The 20,725-nt window shown below is 38.8% G+C and overlaps 1 protein-coding gene across 6 annotated transcripts in view; it reads right to left on the bottom strand.

Annotated features, from left to right (window-relative positions):
- LOC132273957 (uncharacterized) overlaps window positions 1-20,725 on the bottom strand; it is a 61,540-nt gene that overhangs the window by 7,549 nt on the left and 33,266 nt on the right. For 4 of the 6 annotated variants that reach the window (XM_059775086.1, XM_059775083.1, XM_059775081.1 and 1 more), the window contains 5 exons: window positions 13,414-13,532; window positions 11,356-11,479; window positions 11,175-11,246; window positions 10,755-10,881; window positions 10,451-10,565 (listed from right to left, as the gene is read on the bottom strand). In XM_059775086.1, the coding sequence (XP_059631069.1) occupies window positions 10,451-10,565; window positions 10,755-10,881; window positions 11,175-11,246; window positions 11,356-11,479; window positions 13,414-13,532 (557 nt within the window). The remainder of the gene's footprint in view (window positions 1-10,450; window positions 10,566-10,754; window positions 10,882-11,174; window positions 11,247-11,355; window positions 11,480-13,413; window positions 13,533-20,725) is intronic. The other 2 variants (XM_059775082.1, XM_059775085.1) reach the window with 2 other exon arrangements.

Raw genomic sequence — 20,725 nt, 5'->3', positions numbered from 1 at the left:
GTTCTTTTCTTGGACAGTGGTGTGGGGTAAGATTTTGACTCTTGATAATTTGAGGAAACGAAGACATATCATAGTTAACTAGTGCTGCATGTGCAAATGTAATGGCGAATCGGTAGATCATCTTCTTTTACACTGTCCAGTAGCTGTTGACTGTTGGTGCCTTGTGTTTGGTATGTTTAGAGTGTTGTGGGTGATGCCTAGATCAGCGAGAGGTTTGATGGAGGCTTGGAGAGGATGCCATGTGGGAGGCCATGCTCGTGGGTCTTGGAGGATTGCGCCGTTGTGCTTATAGTGGTGTTTGTGGAGGGAGCGGAACAATCGATCTTTTGAAGGAGTGGAATCCTCTATTGTTGCTCTAAAATCCACTTTTATTTCTTTGTTATGCTTTTGGGGTTCGGGCAGGCATTGCTCCTTCCCGGAGGATAAAATTGTGTTTATCTCTTCCTTAGGACTGTAGGATCCCTTTGTTGTTTTGGGACGTGTTCTCCTTTTGAATGCTTTTTATTGAAATTTTCTTACTTATCCCAAAAAAAGGGAAGGGGGGGCGGGGGGTGGGTTAATGGAGGGATTCTTGACATAGTTTCCTCATGAAGCTACGACTTATTTCTTGGAATGTCCGTGGTCTCAACGAACCGGATAAGAGGAAGGTGGTGAAGTTGGCAGTGAGAAAATGGGGGGCTCATGTGGTGTGCTTGCAAGAAACAAAGGTCGCTTCGATGACGAATAGGGTGGTTAGGAGCCTTTGGGCCGTTTGGGGTAGTCGGTTTGTGGAATGGGAGGTGTTGGATGCTTCAGTGTCCACTGGTGGTATTCTTATCATGTGGGATAGGAGATGGATGGCAAGGGTGGATGTTTGGAGAGGGAGATTCTCTGTTTCATGTGCTTTTGTGATGGAGGAGGATGGTTTTTAATGGGCCTTCTCAGGGGTGTATGGGCCGGTGGAGGATAGCGAGAGACTGTGTTGTGGGAGGAGCTCAACGTTGTGAAGAGGATGTGGTCTCTTCCGAGGTGTGTGGCTGGGGAACGTGGTTAGGTCCCCTTTAGAGATCTTCAGGTGGTAGATGGTCTATGGCTATGACACATTTTTCGTAGTTCATTGACAGGCATTATCTTATCGACCTTCCTTTAGAGGGTGATGTTTTTATGTGGTCCAACGGTCGGGATTCACCCACTTTTTCCCGACTGGATAGATTCTTGATTTTTGGGGAGTGGGAAGAGAAGTTTCCGGATGTTGTTCAGGCTGCTTTGGCTAGGGTAACTTCTGATCATATTCCGTTAGTTTTGGACTGTGGAAGAATGCGTTCTCGGTGTACCCCCTTCAGATTTGAGAAAATGTGGCTTAGAGCAGATGATTTTCAGGGGAAAATTCGGGCTTCGTGGGAGGAGGCCACGGTGGTGGGTACGCAGAGTTTCATTTTGGTTAGAAAGCTTCTTTTTCTTAAGACTGAGCTTAAAAGATGGAATAAGGAGACCTTTGGAAATTTGGAGTAGAGAAAGAACAGGGCACTAGTTGAGATTATCGAGATTGATCGGTTGGAAGAGGTGGGTGGTATTGGTGAGACACAACGCAACAGGAGAACAGCTTGTCAGGCGGAGATTGCAAAGATTGTTGTTATTGAGGAGATTTCGTGGCGCCAAAAATCTTGGGCTTTATGGCTAAAAGAGGGTGATCGGAATATGAAGTTTTTTCAGACTTGCCAATGCCCACAGAATGGTAATCACATAGGGCGGATTAGAGTGGATGGAGTGGAGTTGTGTGCGGAGGAGGAGGTGCATAGGGGGATTGTTTCCTTCTACCAAAGGCTTTATGCTAAGCCTTTAGATTGGAGACCTCAACTTGATGGACTTCACTTTGACTCAGTTTCAGTAATGGATAGGGATGACTTGCAAATTCCTTTTTCCAAGGAGGAGGTGTTGAAAGCATTGAAGAGCCGCAATGGTGATAAGCCCCGGTCCGGATGGATTTACAATGACTTTTTTGTTGGAAAGTTAGGATGTGGTGAGGCATAAGGTGATGGGCACTTTTCATGAGTTTCATTCTAATGCGAGGTTCGGAAAGTTGTTAAATGCATCTTTCATTGCCCTCATCCCTAAGAAGGGTGAGGGGTCATATGTTAAGGACTTTAGACCAATAAGTCTATTGGTTGTATTTATAAGCTTATTGCAAAAATCCTTGCCTTGAGATTAAGGGAGGTTCTGGATGGAGCCATCTCAGAGTCTCAAAATGCGTTTATTGGGGGTAGGCAGATTCTGGATTCCTCTCTTATTGCCAGTGAATGTGTGGACTTTAGGTTGAGTAGTGGGGTTCCTGGAGTCTTGTGTAAGCTTGACATTAAGAAAGCTTATGATCATGTTAACTAGAATTTTCTCTTGTATCTGTTGGGGAGGATGGGATTTGGGGAGAAGTGGAGGAGATGGATCAAGGCTTGTATTTCTTCCGTTAGATTCTCTATGTTGGTGAATGGGGCTCCTTTCCGTTTCTTTGTAAGTTCTCGAGGTTTGAGACAAGGGGATCCCCTTTCCCCTTTTTCAGTTCATTATTGTTATGGAGGCCCTTAGTGGGCTTGTGTGGAGAGCAGTGGATTTGAGTTTTATCAGAGGATTCAAGGTGGGTCCAGATTCGGCTCAACACATAGATGTTTCCCATTTACTATTTGCGAATGATACATTGGTTTTCTGTGATGCGGACGTGTCCCAACTCAGATATTTGAGGCGTGTTCAGGTTTGTTTTCAAGCAGTGTCAAGTTTGCAGATTACCATTTACTATTTGCGAATGATACATTGGTTTTCTATGATGCGGACGTGTCCCAACTCAGATATTTGAGGCGTGTTCGGGTTTGTTTTCAAGCAGTGTCAGGTTTGCAGATTAATGGGAAAGAGTGTGCTTATCCTGTGGGGGAGGTTCAGGAGGTTAGTTCTCTTGTCGTGGTTCTAGAGTGTGGGACGAGTCTTTTCTTATTGTTTATCTAGGCTTGCCTTTGGGTGTTTCGTCAAGGAGGGTGGGAGTTTGGGCTCCAGTGATTCAGCGCTTTGAGAGAAGATTGGCTGGACGGAAGACACCGTATCTCTCGAAAGGTGGGAAGGTTACTCGAGTACTTTATCGAGTCTCCCAACTTATTTCATCTCTCTCTTCCAGATTCCTTCCTCTGTAGCTGAAAGACTCGAGAGTCTCCAACGAAATTTTCTTTGGGGTGGCTGGGGAGAGGAGTTCAAGTATTATCTTGTCAAGTGGGAGCAAGTTTGTAGGCGTGTTCAGATGGGTGGACTAGGGATTAGAAGGTTGGTCCCTTTCAATAAGGCGCTCCTTGGTAGGTGGTTGCGGAGATTTGGTAGCAAAGGCATCGTTTATGGAGGAGGATTATTTCGTGCTGCTTTAGGGAGGAAAGAAGGGGGTGGTCTTTGGAACCGGTTAGATATGTTGTTGGCGTCGGAGTGTGGAAATGCATTCGAAAGGATTGGGATAAGTTCTCTAAACATATTAGGTTCAGAATTCAGGAGGGCAGGGATGTCCGGTTCTGGGAGGATTCTTGGTGTGGCGATCGCCCGTTGTCTTGTTTGTTACCAAGACTTGTCAGGATAGCTGTGGATAGACATGTTATGGTAGCAGAATGTTATCGGCTTGTTAGCGGTAGGCTTACATGGGATGTGCATTTTCAACGTTCCTTTCAAGATTGGGAACTTGATAATGTTTTTGGCTTGCTGGATTTGTTGTATAGATAAGAGGTGGATGGTAGAGGGTCTGATTCTTTGATTTGGGTGCCATCTCCTCAGAGGAGTTTTAGGTCCGTTCTTTATTTTTCTACCTTGCCGGATTTCATTTTCTTGTGGAAGGCGGTGTGGGGTTCAAAGGCTCCCCTCAGAGTGGCGTTCTTTGCCTGGACTGCAACTTAGGGCAAGATTTTGACCTTGGACAATTTGAAAAAGAGAAGACATATCACAATCAACAGTCAACCAGTGTTGTCTGTGTAAGAATGATGAAGAGTCTGTGGATCACATTCTTCTGCATTGCCCTATGGCTTATGCCCGCTGGAGTCTTATTTTTGGTTTGTTCGGCGTTCAATGAGTCATGCCAAGGTCCTCGAGGGATTTGATTAACGGTTGGAGAGGCTTTAGTGTGGGGGCCCACGCTCAGGACTTTTGGTGGGTGTCTCGCCTCTGTGTTTGGTGGTGTATAGGAAAGGAGCGGAATATAAGATCTTTTGAGGGGAAGGAATCTTTCATTGGGGTGTTGAATTTACTATTATTAGTGTTATTTTTAGTTAGGTGATGGGGAGAAATTGTACATCTTTTGATGAAATCATGGATTTTTTGGGTTCCTTGGGTCCCTAGGACCTTTCTTTGTACAACTTTCGGGATGCGTTCCCCGTTTGAACGCTCTCTAATTGTTAGCATTTATGATACCACGATTTATGGTATAACTTACCATAATAGCCGAGATATGATAGGCCCAAATCATGGGATGTGATTTACCATATTATCTGTGAGATATGAAAGCCACAAATCATGTATTTGACTTTATTTACGCATATGTCTAGGCATAGAATATGCAATGATTTGATTTAGTTTCCTTTCTTGTAATATGAGCATGTGCTCATTTTATCTATAAATACTAGAGCTGTAAATGGGTAATTTATCTTATTCAAACCTTTACGCAATTCTCTCTTTTCTCTTCTTTTTATATATTTCTACTTGATATCAAAGCCAACACCTTTCCACACCTTTCAGCAGCCTTGCTACTTGTGCGACAGCTACCTTAGGCTGTTTGTGACATCGTGTGATGTTGCCTACACATGTTTTTCTGTGTTGCTGTTTTGTGATCAAAAACAGGTATTTTTAAGTTTTACAATTTCTTTTTCACTCTTCTAGGGTTGGGTAAATTGGGATAGTTGGTTTCCAACACCTAGAAGGGCTTGGGTAAAAAAAAAAATTAGTTTACAAAGAGGTTCCGAATATTAAGAAGGAGGTTGCCTGGCTATATGTAAGCAGGCAGCGCTCCTTAAAAAATGTATGTATTTGTATTTTTCGGGAATGGTCTGAGGAGACATTGTTTATGGTCTGAGGAGACCCTTTGATTTATTAACAAAATTTGTGGTGTTTTTGGAGTTCTTTTTATTGTCGTGTGACAGATTATGACAGATTCAGAGTCCTCGACTGTTAATTCTCTTGGCTCACGTTCTGTGGGTGGTGGTGCCATTTTTCCCACCAACTCATCAGAAAATCCAGGACTTCAAATCACCACAGTGAAGTTGGATGGTTCCAACTATTTGATTTGGGCACAGTCTGCCAAGATGTTCATTGGTGGCAAAGGCAAGATTGGCTATATTACTGGTTCTGAGAAAGAGCCAGCTGAGTCAGAGAAGGCATATCCACAGTGGCTTGCAGATAACGCTATGGTTATGTCTTGGCTAGTCAATTCGATGCAACCAAACATAGCTGTTGGCTATATGTTTATGAAGACTGCTAAGCAGATTTGGGATTCAATTCAACGCACTTATTCTCAGAGGCAGAATAATGCACGAATTTTTCAGCTGGGGCGAGATATCACCAGGATTTCTCAGAATGACTTGACAGTTTCAGGTTACATCGCCAAGCTTCGTGCTATTTGGGAGGAAATGTCATATTATGATTCCTTCCACTCTTAGAAGGATCCAAATGATGCAGTTTTATATGCAGGAATTGTGGAGAAGAATCGAGTGTTTCAGTTTCTTGCCGAGTTGAACGACGAGTTTGAGTATGCCCGTGTTCATTTATTGGGCTTATCTTCATTCCCTACTCTTGAGGATGCATATTCCTATGTGTTGTCAGATGAGAGCCGCCGAACTCATCCATTAGGTGTTGCTTCTGTTGATCGTTCTGCTATGGCAGTTCGGATTCCCAACCTTTCAGGAACTTCACCATCCCAGTCAGTTCAGAGCACTACCACCGGTCCTCCTCTGGGACGACAACGTGGACAATGTAACCATTGTGGAAAAATTGGTCACATCAAATCTCATTGTTATGCTCTACATGGACGTCCACCGCAACAAAAACAACAACCTCGATCCTCTGCACATTCTGTTACACAACCAGTCTCGTTATCAACTCCTGACAACCCTGCCTCTACATCTTCTGCCATAGTTACCTTGACTCAAGCTGATTTGGACAAGTTTAAGCAATTCTTCAACCAAATGGAGGCATCATCTCAGCCAACCTCCACTTATGCCCACTCAGGTACTATTGCGTCTGCACATAACGTATCTACATCTTCAACACCATGGATCATTGATTCTGGTGCTTCAGACAATATGACCGGTATGTCCTCACTCTTCCAATCTTATAGTATCTGCTCTGGCCAACGCAAGGTCCGCCTTGCGGATGGCTCTCCATCTTCCATTGCTGGGAAGGGTCACATATCAGTTACTCCTTCATTAACTTTGTCAAATACACTTCATGTTCCAAAGTTGACTACAAATCTTATTTCTGTTAGTAGCATTACCAAACAATTAAATTGTAGTGTAACGTTCTTTCCCTCTCATTGTATTTTTCAGGATCTGGTGTCAAAACGGACGATTGGCAGTGGGCGTGAAGTGGAAGGTTTATACCTGTTGGATGTTCCTTTGTCACCGTAAAGCACATTCAGCTTCATTTTCTAATATTGTTTCATCTAATAAAGCCCAGTTTATGCGTTTAGGACATATATTTCTTTTGGTTATTTGAAACATTTATTTTCTTCCTTATTTTGTAACGTGGCAGTGTCAGATTTATCTTGTGAAACATGTCATATGGCTAAACATGTTCGTTCCAATTATCCTACTAGTAGTAATAAATCTGCTTTAACACCTTTTGATCTTGTTCATTCAGATGTGTGGGGTCCTTGCCCAGTTACTTCTAGTCTTGGATTTCGATATTTCGTGTTGTTCATTGATGATCAAAGTCGTGTTACTTGGGTTTATCTTATGAAAACCAAAAATGAGGTATACACCATTTTTAAAAATTTTATGACAATGGTTCAGACTCAATTTGGTCGTACCATTAAAAAATTCCGATCTGACCAGGGTACAGAGTACACTTATGGGGAGGTACAACGGTTATGTACAGAATTTGGGATTGCACATCAGCTGGCTAATTTTAAAACTCCTCAACAGAATAGTCGTTCTGAGAGAAAGAATCGCCACATCCTTGACTTAGCCAGAGCAATCTGCATTGGCATGAATGTTCCCCAGTCATTTTGGGGAGATGCAGTTCTTACCGCTGTTTACATCATTAATAAGACTCCTTCTAGGATTCTTAACTTTGCAGCCCCACTCTCAATCTTACATCCCAATTCATCTCTATTTTTGATTCCTCCACGAGTCTTCGGGTGTGTGTGCTTTGTTTAGCAGTTGGGGCAAACTCGTACAAAGCTTGACCCCAAGGCTTTGAAGTGTGTTTTTGGGCTATTCTCACTCTCAAAAAGGTTATAGGTGTTACCATCCTGCCAGTCGTCGGCGGTTTATATCCATGGATGTTTCTTTCTTTGAGCATACACCATACTATAGTGGTTCAGTTGGTTCTCAGAGTGAATGGTTCCCATTGAATATTATGGATGATCACCTTCTTCCGTCTTCAACTCCTCTACCATTACCTGTTTCTTCTTCTATAATTCCTCCTCGTGATACCCCTCCAGCAGGGTTAATTGTTCCTTTTTCACAGGTTTATAATCGGAGACAACAGGTACAAGCTTCTACTCCCACGATCGACTGCCCTGTTCCTTCGGCACCAGCTCCGCCTTCTCAAGCTGTTGTTTCGCTTGATGATCGCCCCATTGCTCTTCGAAAGGATAAACGTTCTTGTACTTACCCTATTTCTAATTTTGTTTCTGATTACGCTCTCTCACCCTCCTATCGGAGTTTTCTTGTTTCTGTTGCCTCGGTTCCTGTTCCTTCCAGTGTTGCAGATGCGCTAGCACAACCTCAATGGCGTGATGCTATGACAGAAGAACTACAAGCACTTGAGAAAAATCAGACTTGGGACATGGTTCCGCTTCATATTGGACGAAAGGTTGTGGGTTGTCGTTGGGTGTTTACAGTCAAGCATAATCCAGATGGGTCAGTTGCTCGTTACAAGGCCCGATTGGTTGCCAAGGGTTATGCTCAGACTTATAGCATAGATTATCAAGAGACTTTTGCCCCTGTTGCCAAGATGAATACCATCCGTGTATTATTTTCCATTGCTGCAATTCAATCTTGGCCTCTATTTCAGTTAGATGTCAAGAATGCCTTTCTTAATGGTGATTGGCAGGAGGAGGTGTACATGGTTCCTCCTCCGGGCTTTCGTTCAACTGCTCATTCTGGTATGGTATGTCGTCTTCGTCGTTCTCTATATGGCCTCAAGCAGTCTCCTCGAGCTTGGTCTGATCGCTTTGGCACTGCTATGCTCAAGTCTGGTTTCCATCAAAGTGCAGCTGATCATACCTTATTTTTACGTCATTCAGGCGGTAAGACAGTTGCTCTCATTGTGTATGTCGATGATATTATTCTTACCGGCGATGATACTACCGGAATTAATGAGGTTAAGAGCTATCTTGGCCGTCAGTTTGAGATTAAGGATCTTGGTCCCCTACGATACTTCTTGGGCATTGAGGTGGCTCGCTCTAAGACTGGCATTTTCATCTCTCAACACAAGTATGTTCTTGACTTGCTTTCTGCTTCTGGTCAGCTTAGCGCTCGTCCTGCTGATACTCCGATTGAGCAGAATCATCGGTTGGCTGATTCTGAGGGGGAGTTGTTGTCAGATATTGGTTAGTATCAACGAATTGTCGAGAAGCTCATCTATTTATCCATGACTCGACCTGACATTGCTTATGCCATGAGTGTCGTGAGTCAATTCATGCACTCTCCTCGTGCCCCACACCTTGATGCAGCTATTCGGATTCTTCGCTACTTAAAAGGGTGTCCAGGCCGTAGTATTTTGTTTGCTAATCATGGTCACTTACGTGTTGAGGCTTGGACAGATGCTGATTATGCAGGTTCAATTTCAGATAGGAGGTCTACTTCAGGTTATTGTACCACTATTGGTGGTAACTTGGTTACTTGGCGCAGTAAGAAGCAGGATGTTGTCTCTCGATCTACTGCAGAGGCAGAGTATAGGGCTATGGCTCTTAGGGTAGATGAGTTGCTTTGGCTGAAAACCTTGATGACAGACTTGTGCCTTCCAGTGTCGCTTCCATTCTCACTCTACTGCGACAACAAGTCTGCCATTAGCATAGCAACAAATCCCGTTCAACATGACAGGACTAAGCATATAGAGGTGGACCATCACTTCATTCGAGAGAAGATCATCTCTGGTCAAATTTGCACTCCATTTGTCACAAGCTCTCAGCAGCTTGCAGACATTCTTACAAAGGGCGTCAGCAAGATTGTGTTTGAGAATGCATTGTCCAAGTTGGGCGTTTCAGATATCCACGCACCAACTTGAGGGGGAGTGTTAGCATTTATGATACCAAGATTTATGGTATAACTTACCATAATAGCCGAGATATGATAGGCCCAAATCATGGGATGTGATTTACCATATTATCTATGAGATATGATAGCCAAAAATCATGTATTTGACTTTATTTACGCATATGTCTAGGCATAGAATATGCAATGATTTGATTTAGTTTCCTTTCTTGTAATATGAGCATGTGCTCATTTTATCTATAAATACTAGAGCTGTGAATGGGTAATTCATCTCATTCAAGCATTTACGCAATTCTCTCTTTTCTCTTCTTTTTATATATTTCTACTCTAATATACTTTTTATTTATCAAAAAACAAAAAACAAAAAAAACAAGTCAGAATAATTGATCACAAGAACGTCCCTTATATAGGGAGAAAAAAGAGGAAAAAAATATTTAATAAACCCATAAAACCCTATTGATCTAAGTGAAAGAAACCCTAAATTATTCAAATTAACCCAAATTAAAATTAAAGAATTCTCTCTCTTAATAAAGAAACCCTAATAAGTGAGAAGCAAGTCTGACACATGGACTTCCTGTTCACCATCATTATATTTTTCACCTCTTAACATAATTTTAGTTCCAATTCCAGACCAACAGAACTTTGACATAGTTTCACTGCTCTGATTAAGATCTTTGCACACCATATTTTCTACATAATCCTAGCTGTAAACAGTTATTGAGCCCTGTAATCCTTAAGATTTAAGGAGCATAAAATCAAATGAAATATGGTATGATACACACTGGTTTATAAAGTGGCTTGGGAAAATCATCTTCATGTTTCTACAGTACATCCTAAAGTTAAAAGACTGCAAAACAATTAGGAAAAAAAAAATGCAAAACCTCTGTGCAAGAAAATATCCTCAACATAAACTGAAGGCTTGCTGTTGCGTTGATGAAACTTATTTAGTTCATGAGACGTCTCAATGGGAAGCAAACTAAGTAAAACCAACAAAGAATGATGTTTACATGCAAACAAGTATGTGTTACCTTGATATTACTTTGTAGTAGCAATTCCATGCGGCAAAGCTGTATGGATGCTGATTAACAATGTACCTTGCACAGTCCCACCCATGCGTAGGATCAGTAGTATTGTATGCCATTTCTGTAGGATATGAAATATAACAGTGCTTTAAATTGCTGCAATAGTCTCTATCTTTTAGTTCATAAGCAAGAAGATGCCTTTAAAGAAGGTTTAAGAAATTCAAATTGGAAATTCTTATTAACAAACATTATAGCGTTTCGGTGGAGGAGGAACAGATTTAAAAGAATCTAAAATAAGTTCATGACTTACGAGCTCCAAGGGATCGAAGTTCCTCTTTCTTCTCCACAACAAGTGTGTTGTACGCCAATTTCAAGGTGAGATTGATAATCTCTAATGCTTCCCAATATCTTTGTGAGAATGCCAATGCCTTGCATAACTGTGAACAATAAAATGAAGTAAACTTGTTCAGCCTAATTGCAAATGTAACAGGGAAAAAGGTAAGGACACCAGAAAAAATACAAGAATTCTATAGCAGTTATGATCTCAATTCTCAACTGAGAATTTTTTTTTGAGAAAATCCAATTAAAACAGAGACATAAAGGGAAAATGATGCCATCCAAAGATATAGAAAAAATAAAAGAAAAAAGAAGAGTTGACAAAAAGATCTACCGAAGAGCATTTACATTACAGGCACTGAAAAAACAAAAAAATAAAGCCAGATATACTAACATCAATAATGAGACAATAATGCTCCTCGTCTTTCAGGAGATTAGGCAAGGGAATCTTCTTCAGCATTTGCTGCTGATGACATTAAAGATCACATAAAACATGCAAGCCAGATGGGTCAAAATCCTAGAATTGTGTCCGTGATTTGACTTTTCATTCATGACATATGACAAAAAGTTTTTACCGGCGAATCATCATCTGAATCGTCACTTTTCCAATTAATTCCAGCAACCAATGCTGCAGCTTTTCTTGCTTCCTTTAATGTTGCCTTCTTTTGAAGCAATTTCTTTGCTCTGGCAGCTTTCGACCTATATGAAGGATAAATTATGAAGCAGATAACTTATTACTCTATTCCAATGGAACATAATTTAGAGAAGAATGATGTAAAGATGACCATGGAGATGCTACATTGCATAGATGACCATCAACACCATCTTCAGAATGATAACTGTTATGACAAATGCAACGAACCCAAGATAAAACCAAGAATCACGGCAGAAACGTAAACACACCACACAAAAAACACAAAGATTTATACGTTGTTCAACAATAGCCTACGTCCATGGTTGGGATCGGGCGAAAGTCTTCACCATGTATAAAATCGGAGTTTACAAGTTTTCAGCCCCTCACTCTGCTTCTGTACGAATTTCAGAGCCTCTCTCTTCCACCACTCCAAACCCTAAGCGCCTTTATATATCGGGATACAAGAGACTAATTAGGGTCCACGACCAATGAGCAAAAAAAACAGGTCAAAAATTTTCCCTTGGGCCCACACAAAGCTCATCCATCGGGTCATAAACGGGTCGCACCAAATTCGAGCCACAACATCACAATAACACTGGTAAATTCAGGGGTAACATACCAATAAAAATAAAATTTTCATTCAAAGCTAACGCCACCAATATGTAAAGTTGTATGACGCTTTCTAATGTGTGGTATAAATGAACATGAAAAAGACAAACTTTATGAGGATAAAGAAAAAAACTAATAAGAGAAATAAAACACGGGAGGATGGCCAAAACTAACATGGAATGAAGTTATTAAAAATGACTTTAAAACACTAAATATTAGAGGATACATGGTACATAATAGAATAGAATGGAGAAAGAGAATCCATGTGGCCGACCCCATTCATTTGGGAAAAAGGCAAGGATGATGATGATGATGAGATATAAAGCATGCAAAATCCAAGATGATCTCATGCACTAAAAACCAACTTGATGTTCACTAGTTCTACCACCCGGTTTGGATGAATAAAACAAAGGAATCTTTTCTAAAAGGGCAACAACTGCTGTTCACTCTTCCCATCACATCCAGATCTAGAAGCATTTTTCCTAGTATTCCTGTTGCCCAAAAGAGAAATTTAATTGACTTAAGCTTACCATTTCAGGAACAGCAAACAAACTTCAAATTTAAATAACCCACTTATTTTACCATTTCAGGAACAGCAAATAAAGTTCAAATCTACATAATCCAATCAATATATTTGAGATGCCAGAACCTAAATTGTTGAAACGATTAGAATGTCTCCAACATCTTGAGTTGTTCTTAAAGCTTACAGAATTTGACAAACTGAAGAAAAGACATTACGAAACTCAGTTTCTTGTCTTACTTTTTTTGTGTTCATCAAATTAATATTCCTAGATTCGGCAGAATGAAATCAGTATGTTCTAATCATTTGTGATCATATTGAAACTTTTAACCTGCATGTTATAAAATAGTATAGCTGAGTGCACAATAGCTCCAATGCATTTCCTATAGTTTTTATCCACACAAGGATTGTTTCAATTATATGTTTCTTACAAAATTTTACACATTCAAAAAATCTCACGAGTGTTTTAGAAGCAAGGATGAACTTGGACTTCATCAAATAAGACACTTTTCAAGGCACCATTCTTGGTTTGCATCAGTTTTCTAGGATATCTAAAGCATTATATTTATCGTATTACTGCATTTCAGCCATTACTGAATTGTGTCGCCAATAATGTGTTGTATCAGCACACAGAAAAACATAATTCCACCATATGTCAAACAGGCAGTATAATTAACACATGTATCAATACTGCTAATTACCCCTAGTACAGTTCATTGCATATGACTATGGAGTGGAGCATTCGCAATGTGAACAAGGCCATGTTTTCAAGAGGGGAAAGAGTGGAGGTGAAATAAAAGATCATAAGCATATGAATTCCTGGATATAAAATGACAATTAAAGAAAATTAATGCAGAACGTAATACTCACAGATCTGACGTTGATGCTACAGGCCTGAAACCGTGAAATACATTATCGACTTGGTGATCGTCTAATACCTTCACTCTTTCAAAAAGGACACTTCTCGAGAGCCTCTTCCTCACTCCAACCTAAAACAAAAATCAAGCAACAGAAGACATATGAGGTATGGGCCATTTGCCACTAGGTCAAATGGTACTGGAGTACGGATTTGAACATGTATTATACATATGCACAGAAAATCAATTTCCAACACAAGATACAAATTTCAACTGTATTTCTCAATGCTGCAAACTTCTAATGATTAATGTTCATAGAGGTCTTAACCAGATAATTTTGCTGCCTATTTACCTATCACTGCGTCCTCTCTGTGCAACCGGAAAATTTAAAATTTTGTAGTGAGGATTGCCGTAGAGATGATTAGAGCACTATGTTTTGTTTAGAAGAAGCTGTCAAGCAAGTATAGGCATTATAAGGGTTGTCAGGGGCGGAGGGAGGGGTGGGCAAGGGGGGGCCTGGCCCCTTCCCCACCAAAATTTTCTCAAAAATTATTAATGCTACTAATTTACGATTCTTAATGGTAATTTTGAATAGAAAAATTAAAGTTGGCCCCCTCAAATTATTTAATCCCCCAAATTTTCTCAAAACTATATTATTGCTACTAATATATGATATTAATGCTACTAATTTATGATTATTTATGGTGATTTTGTATAGAAAAATTGAAGTTGATCTCCTCAAAAATTTTCTTCAATTTTTTTTTATGGTTATTGTTAACAACCATCTACTCCAAAAACTTAAGCTGTTAGAGAGGGAGTAAATTAAATACATAAATCCTTCAACACGCCCCCTCACGAGTGGCCTTCTTTTGGTCCAACACGTGTTTTTCAACTTTTTATGGTGACGGTGAGGTTTTGAACTCGAGACTTTTGGCTCTGATACCATGTTAACAACCATCTACTTCAAAAGCTTGAGCTGTTTGAGAGGGTGTAACTTAAATATATAAATCCTTCAACAGTTATTAAAGGTGGTTTGAATGAACCTTTTTAGTGGCGCTTTTACAAATTTAAATCTAGTAAAACATCTATTAATTATTATTGTAATCCTTAATAGCTACAACATAAATATTACAACTCTATTCACACACATATATATGTATGTAACTTATATATATATATATATATATATATATATATATATATATATATTATGATGTTATGGCCCGAATTTGGTGCCAGGTCGCGTTGCGACCCAACGACACGTTGGAAAGCTCTGGGGGTTCGGGGCTTGGCCTCGAGGAAAATTTTTGACCCGTTTTTGCTCATGGGTCGTGGACCCTAATTAGTACTCTCTTGTAGCCCGATATATAAGGGCGTTTAGGGTTAACTGTTGAAAACAAGAGAAGAACAAGCAGAAGATAAAATAAATAGAAAGAGACTAGGAATTTTCCAAGCAGCGAGTCTCCATGGAGTATTTGTCTGCGTAAGAATGGCACTGCTAAAGGGAAAGGATCTGAATTGACTTGGTTTCGTAGGAGATAAGAGGTTGAAAGATTGATGGAATATCATAAAGCTGTTGGAAATTTTTCCATGGCAAATCTTGGTGTATTGGGAGTTAAATATATAACATTTAAGGTGGGAAAGTGTTAGCATTGTGGCATTTTACATTTAAGTCAAATTCAAGCAAACAAAAGGCTGATTGAAATAGAAAATTCTTCTTGGAAGAAAAACAAGAAATAGACTGGTAGGCATCAATATCAACATTTTGTGAACTTATTTTATTCACGTAGATCCCTGAGAGACTACCATCCAACCTTCTGTCCAAATAAGCATGACAGGTCTTATATTCGTCCAATAAAACTTCTTTTGAATTTTTTTGATAGGAGACATTGAATTTATAATGTTTCCAAGGACCTCCACTACCAGACCACCTCACCAATCCTTTATGCTCCGTTCGGTAGGAAAGAAAAAAATTGGATGGAAGGAAGAGAAAAAGAGATGGATGAAACATCCCTAGGGAAGAGATTGTGTATTTCTTTCTTTTTGTTCGGTTGGATAGAAGAGAAGAGAATAAGCTTATAATTTCCTGTGTTCGTTAAGAGAGAAGGAAAGAGAAAGTTTTAATTATTTTTACCATTATATCTAATAATATTTATAATATTGTAATTTATAGAGGATAGTACTGTAATTTAAAACTTGTATAATTTAGGATAGTATTTAATTTAAATGCTGCCGCCTTACCAGGAGAGAACAAACAATTGTTGTCTAAAGCAAGAGAGAAATAAACGAAGAAGGAAAAGAATGCTAGAACAAGGAGGAAAACAAACAAGCAAACAATCGTTGCTGCTAATCTATTTAAAAATAATATTAATCACCCCCTCGCCAATACCCTAGCCACCCTTTATATAGAGCCTTTAAGCAATCCTAGCCATGATTGGCTTAATTACAATAAAGAAAAGTATCTAAAAATCAAAAAATTACAGAAATCAGAAAAGCTTTCAAAATCAGAACATGGAAAGCTTCCAAAAATCAGAATATGGGAATTTCCAAAAATTCATAAAGATGCCAGCATAAAATTAGGGATTTTATTTTGCCACTGCATCAGTCCCCCCAGGTTGGAAATAACTTGTCCTCGAGTTTGGATCACATGGCTCATCGTATATTAGTATGAACAAGATTTCATACCAATGAAGACTTGATCTTAATGCTACAAAATCTTGCTTCACTTTTTTCTTTTTCTTTTTTTTTTTGTTGGTCTGATTGTATTGTTCGAGCAAATATGAAGTTCACCTTGCCTCCACCTTTAAGTGGACAATCAAGCCATTTTGTATCCAAGGGACATGCTACAATGATCACTTCGTGGTGAACTTTCATACTCAGATAACTATGAGCTCAGTCCTCATATTTCCAAACCTCGAGGTGCATGATATCATCCTCAAAATAGTTAGTAAGGGGAGCACGAAGCATTGCACCAAAGTCAATCTCAGCCAAACAAGTCCTGTTTGCCACAAAATCATTCCATACATTGCCAAGAGAACCTTCAGAATACGATACCAAAGTATCTTCACTAGCACATTCTGGAGTAATAACTTCTTCAGTTCTTCATCAACAATTGACTCACATAATGATCCTTCACAAACTTGATGCCTATACTTCTCCACTCCATCTTGGACATGGAATTTGAAAATTTCTTCGATCCGTTCATCAGCTAATCCATGTTGTTCATTGTCAATAGCAAACATCTTGTCACCATCCTCTTCTTTTGCCGTATCGAACTCCTTAACTTCATCATCCTCATGTTTCGGAAGCAAAGCTGTTGCCGCCTTACCAAGAGGAGATGATGAAATTGTCTTCACAACAATTTTGAAACGAAATAGAAGGACAATGCATGAGAAAAGAAGAAATTGCAAAGCAAACTTTATTTGCTGTAAAAAAAATAATAATCTCTTCAACTAAACTGTCAACCCTAGCAATTACAAGGCTTTATATAGAGTTTCTTCCTCCCAATCCTAGCCTTATATTAGCCAACTACCAAATAGAAAATAAAATCAAAATAGGAAAGCTGTTGAAAATCAGAAAACTATTCTAAAAGGAAAGTTGATTAAAATCATAAAACTACTCAAAATAAGGAAACTTTCAAAATATGGAAAGTTTCTGAAAAACACAAATTGCACTTGCAGAAATTTGAAATTCTGCCTGCATCAGTCTCCCCGGGTTGGAAAGAACTTGCCCTCGAGTTTGAAGCAATTTTTCACGATCAATCAAAAATCCGAGCATGGTTTTCCATCCCTTCTTTCTTCTTTTCTGAACTCGAATCAAACACGTTAATCGTCTTATACTAACAAAGAATACACTAACATAATTAACATGGATTTTTCTAGATGTCCTTTGAAATTGTGTAGGTTTGCAAAACTCGGTGGAACATGTATCTTAAAGTACAAGTGTAATCAACTTTCATTTTTCTTCCAACAATTGCCTAGCAGTTGTAGTACTCTCCAAGAATTCATCCCAAATTATGTCATAAAAGTAAAATCCATTATTTTTCATCTCCATGGATCCAAATCGTCAAGATCAACCACGCATACTTCATCTTGAGATCCTTCTTTTGTAGCTTCCTTATCATCCTCATGTTTCAGGATCAATAGTAACTTTTGCATAACCAAGAATTCACCTATATCACCATATATGATTTCATCCTCTTCCTCCCGGTAATCATCATATTTTGGCTTGACCAGTGGGGTTGCATCATCTTCCTCGATCAAAAGTTGTTTTTCTTCTCCAACAAGATTTCCGACAAATTCAGGAATTTCCTCCATAAAGCCACCATTCCAACGCCATTCATCAAGTGGAATAGGTGTTGGTCTAGATGTTGTGCTACTGCAAAAAGGATTGAAAAAATCCTCTTCAAGATTGTCCTCATGAAAATCAGAAATCTGAAAATTGATATATGTCAGCCAACAACGATCAGTCCGCTCGTCAAGTGATCTACAGCGACGCGAAAAATAGAATGAATTTTTCGCAATAGTCTCGATATCTGACACATCATCATCCATCGACAACACGTTGACCCAATAATTAAGTCAACAACTCAACTTGTCTCTACTCTCTCTCACTTTCGTGTTGCTTGGGTAGCCAGATTCTGCATCCTACGATTTCCTCCTCTCGATTGATGTCTTGGAGGCATGATTGAGCAGTCGGAAAGCCGAAACCTAAGCTCTGATACCAAACTGATGCCACCTAACCAAGAGGAGACGATGAAATTGATGCAGGCAGAATTTCAAATTTCTACAACTGGAATTTGTGTTTTTCAAAAACTTTCCATATTTTGAAAAGTTTCCTTATTTTGTGTAGCTTTCTGATTTTCAGTAGCTTTCTTTTTTGAGTAGTTTTCTGATTTTCAACAGCTTTCCTATTTTGATTCTATTTTATATTTGGTACTTAGCTAATATAAGGCTAGGATTGGGGAGGAAGAAACTCTATATAAAACATTGTAATTGCTAGGGTTTACAGTTTTAGTTGAAGAGATTATTTTATTTTTACAGCAAATAACGTTTGCTTTGCAATTCTTTGCAATTTATCATTTTCTCTTGCTTTTGTTCTTTATTTCGTTTCAATATTGTTGTGAAGACGATTTAATCGTATGCTCTTGGTAAGGCGGCATCAGTTTGGTTCTTGGGTCAGCGTGATGTTTAACCCGCTGGTTGATAACTAATGCCGCCTTACCAAGAGGATACGATTAAATCGTCTTCACAGCAATATTGAAAACGAAATAAAGAACAAAAGCAAGAGAAAAGGATAAATTGCAAAGCAAACTTTATTTGCTGTAAAAAGAAAATAATTTCTTCAACTAAAATTGTAAGCCCTAGCATTTACAAGGCTTTATATAGAGTTTCCTAATCCCCAATCCTAGCCTTATATTAGCTAACTACCAAATATAAAATAGAATCAAAATAGGAAAGCTGTTGAAAATTAGAAAACTAGTCAAAAAGGAAAGCTGATGAAAATCATAAAACTATTCAAAATAAGGGAACTTTTTAAAATATGGAAAGTTTCTTAAAAACACAAATTCCACTTGCAGAAATTTGAAATTCTGCGTGCATCAAGCTCCCTGTGTTGGAAAAAACTCGCCCTCGAGTTTGGAGGAATTTTCCACAATCAATCAAAAATTCGAGCATAGTTTTCCATCCCTTCTTTCTTCTTTTCCAAACTCGAATCAAATATGTTAATCTTCTTATACTAACAAAGAATACACTCGCATAATAAACATGGATTTTTCTAGAGCTCCTTTGAAATTGGGTAGGTTTGCAAAACTCGGTGGAACATGTATCTTGAAGTACAAGTGTAATCAGTACAAGTGTATTCAACTTTAATTTTTCTTCCAACAATCGCCTAGCAGTTGTAATACGCTCAAAGAATTCATCCCAAAGTATGTCATAAAAGTGAAATTCATTATTTTTCATCATCCAAAAGCTTCATCATCAACCACATATCCTTCATTATGAGATTCTTCTTTTGTAACTTCCTTATCAAAGATCACTAATTCATCCCAATCCATAGATATTTTGGTTAACATATATGATAGCCACGATTTATGGAATGACTTACCATATTAGCATAGATTTGATTATGCATATGTTAGCATATATGATAGCCATGATTTATGGAATGACTTACCATATTAGCAGAGATTTGATTTAGTTTCTTTTCTTGTAATATGAGCATATGCTCTTATTTTATCTATAAATACTAAAGATGTGAATGAGTGATTGATATCATTCAAGCCTTTACATATTATAAATCTTATTCAAGCCTTTACACAATTCTCTCCTTTTTTCTTCCTTTTATATTTCTACTTGGTATCAGAGCCAGGGTAGTCCGACTACAATGAGGGCACTGCGAGTTCGGCACCACCCATTCGAGAATGGTCTAAGGCGAGATCGCTCATCCGGGAGGTGTCGGGTAGGCAGGGTGATCCGACCTTAATGAGGGTGTTGCGAGTTTGACACCACCTATTCAAAAATGGTCTGAGGAGACATAGTTGTTTCTTTTTATGGTCTGAGGAGACATTGTTGATTATTTCATCTACATTGTTTAAACGTATGTATGAAGGGGAATGGTCTGAGGAGACATTGTTGATTCTTCCATCTACATGTTTTAAACATGTGAAGGGGAATGGTCTAAGGAGACATTGTTGGTTGTTTAAGGTTTGAGGAGACATGATTGGTTGTTTACGGTCTGAGGAGACATTATTAATTGTTTATGGACTGAGGAGACATTTTTGGTTTGTTGATCGACATTTTTAATCTAGTCAGATTTGCACTATGCAATTTGTAGATTCTGAAGAAGGGTGCTAGCAAGACCATGTTTGAAGATGCATTGTCCAAGTTGGGCGTCTCAAATATCCACTCACCAACTTGAGGGGAAGTGTAAACATATATGATAGCCACAACTTATGGAATGACTTACCATATTAGCATAGATTTTATGCATATGTTAGCATATATGATAGCCATGAAATATAGAATGACTTACCATATTAGTAAAGATTTGATTTAGTTTCCTTTATTGTAATATGAGCGTGTGCTCTTATTTTATCTATAAATACTATAGCTGTGAATGAGTGATTGATATCATTCAAGCCTTTACATATTATAAATCTTATTCAAGCCTTTACACAATTCTCTCCTTTTTCTTCTTTTTATATTTCTACTATTTTTGACTCGCGTGATTCAATGTGTGGTTCTTCATCAAAAATTGGATGCTTACTCCAGTCAACAAATGATTTGATAGTAGCTTCCTCTTCTACTTGGGGTTGTTCTTCTTTT

Source organism: Cornus florida, unplaced genomic scaffold (assembly GCF_030987335.1).
Source record: "Cornus florida cultivar Cherokee Brave unplaced genomic scaffold, ASM3098733v1 CherokeeBrave_3.0.0_Hap2_Chr09, whole genome shotgun sequence".
Taxonomy (NCBI): domain Eukaryota; kingdom Viridiplantae; phylum Streptophyta; class Magnoliopsida; order Cornales; family Cornaceae; genus Cornus; species Cornus florida.
The sequence above is the reverse complement of the archived record's forward strand: the minus strand, read 5'-3'. Positions and strand labels throughout refer to the sequence as shown.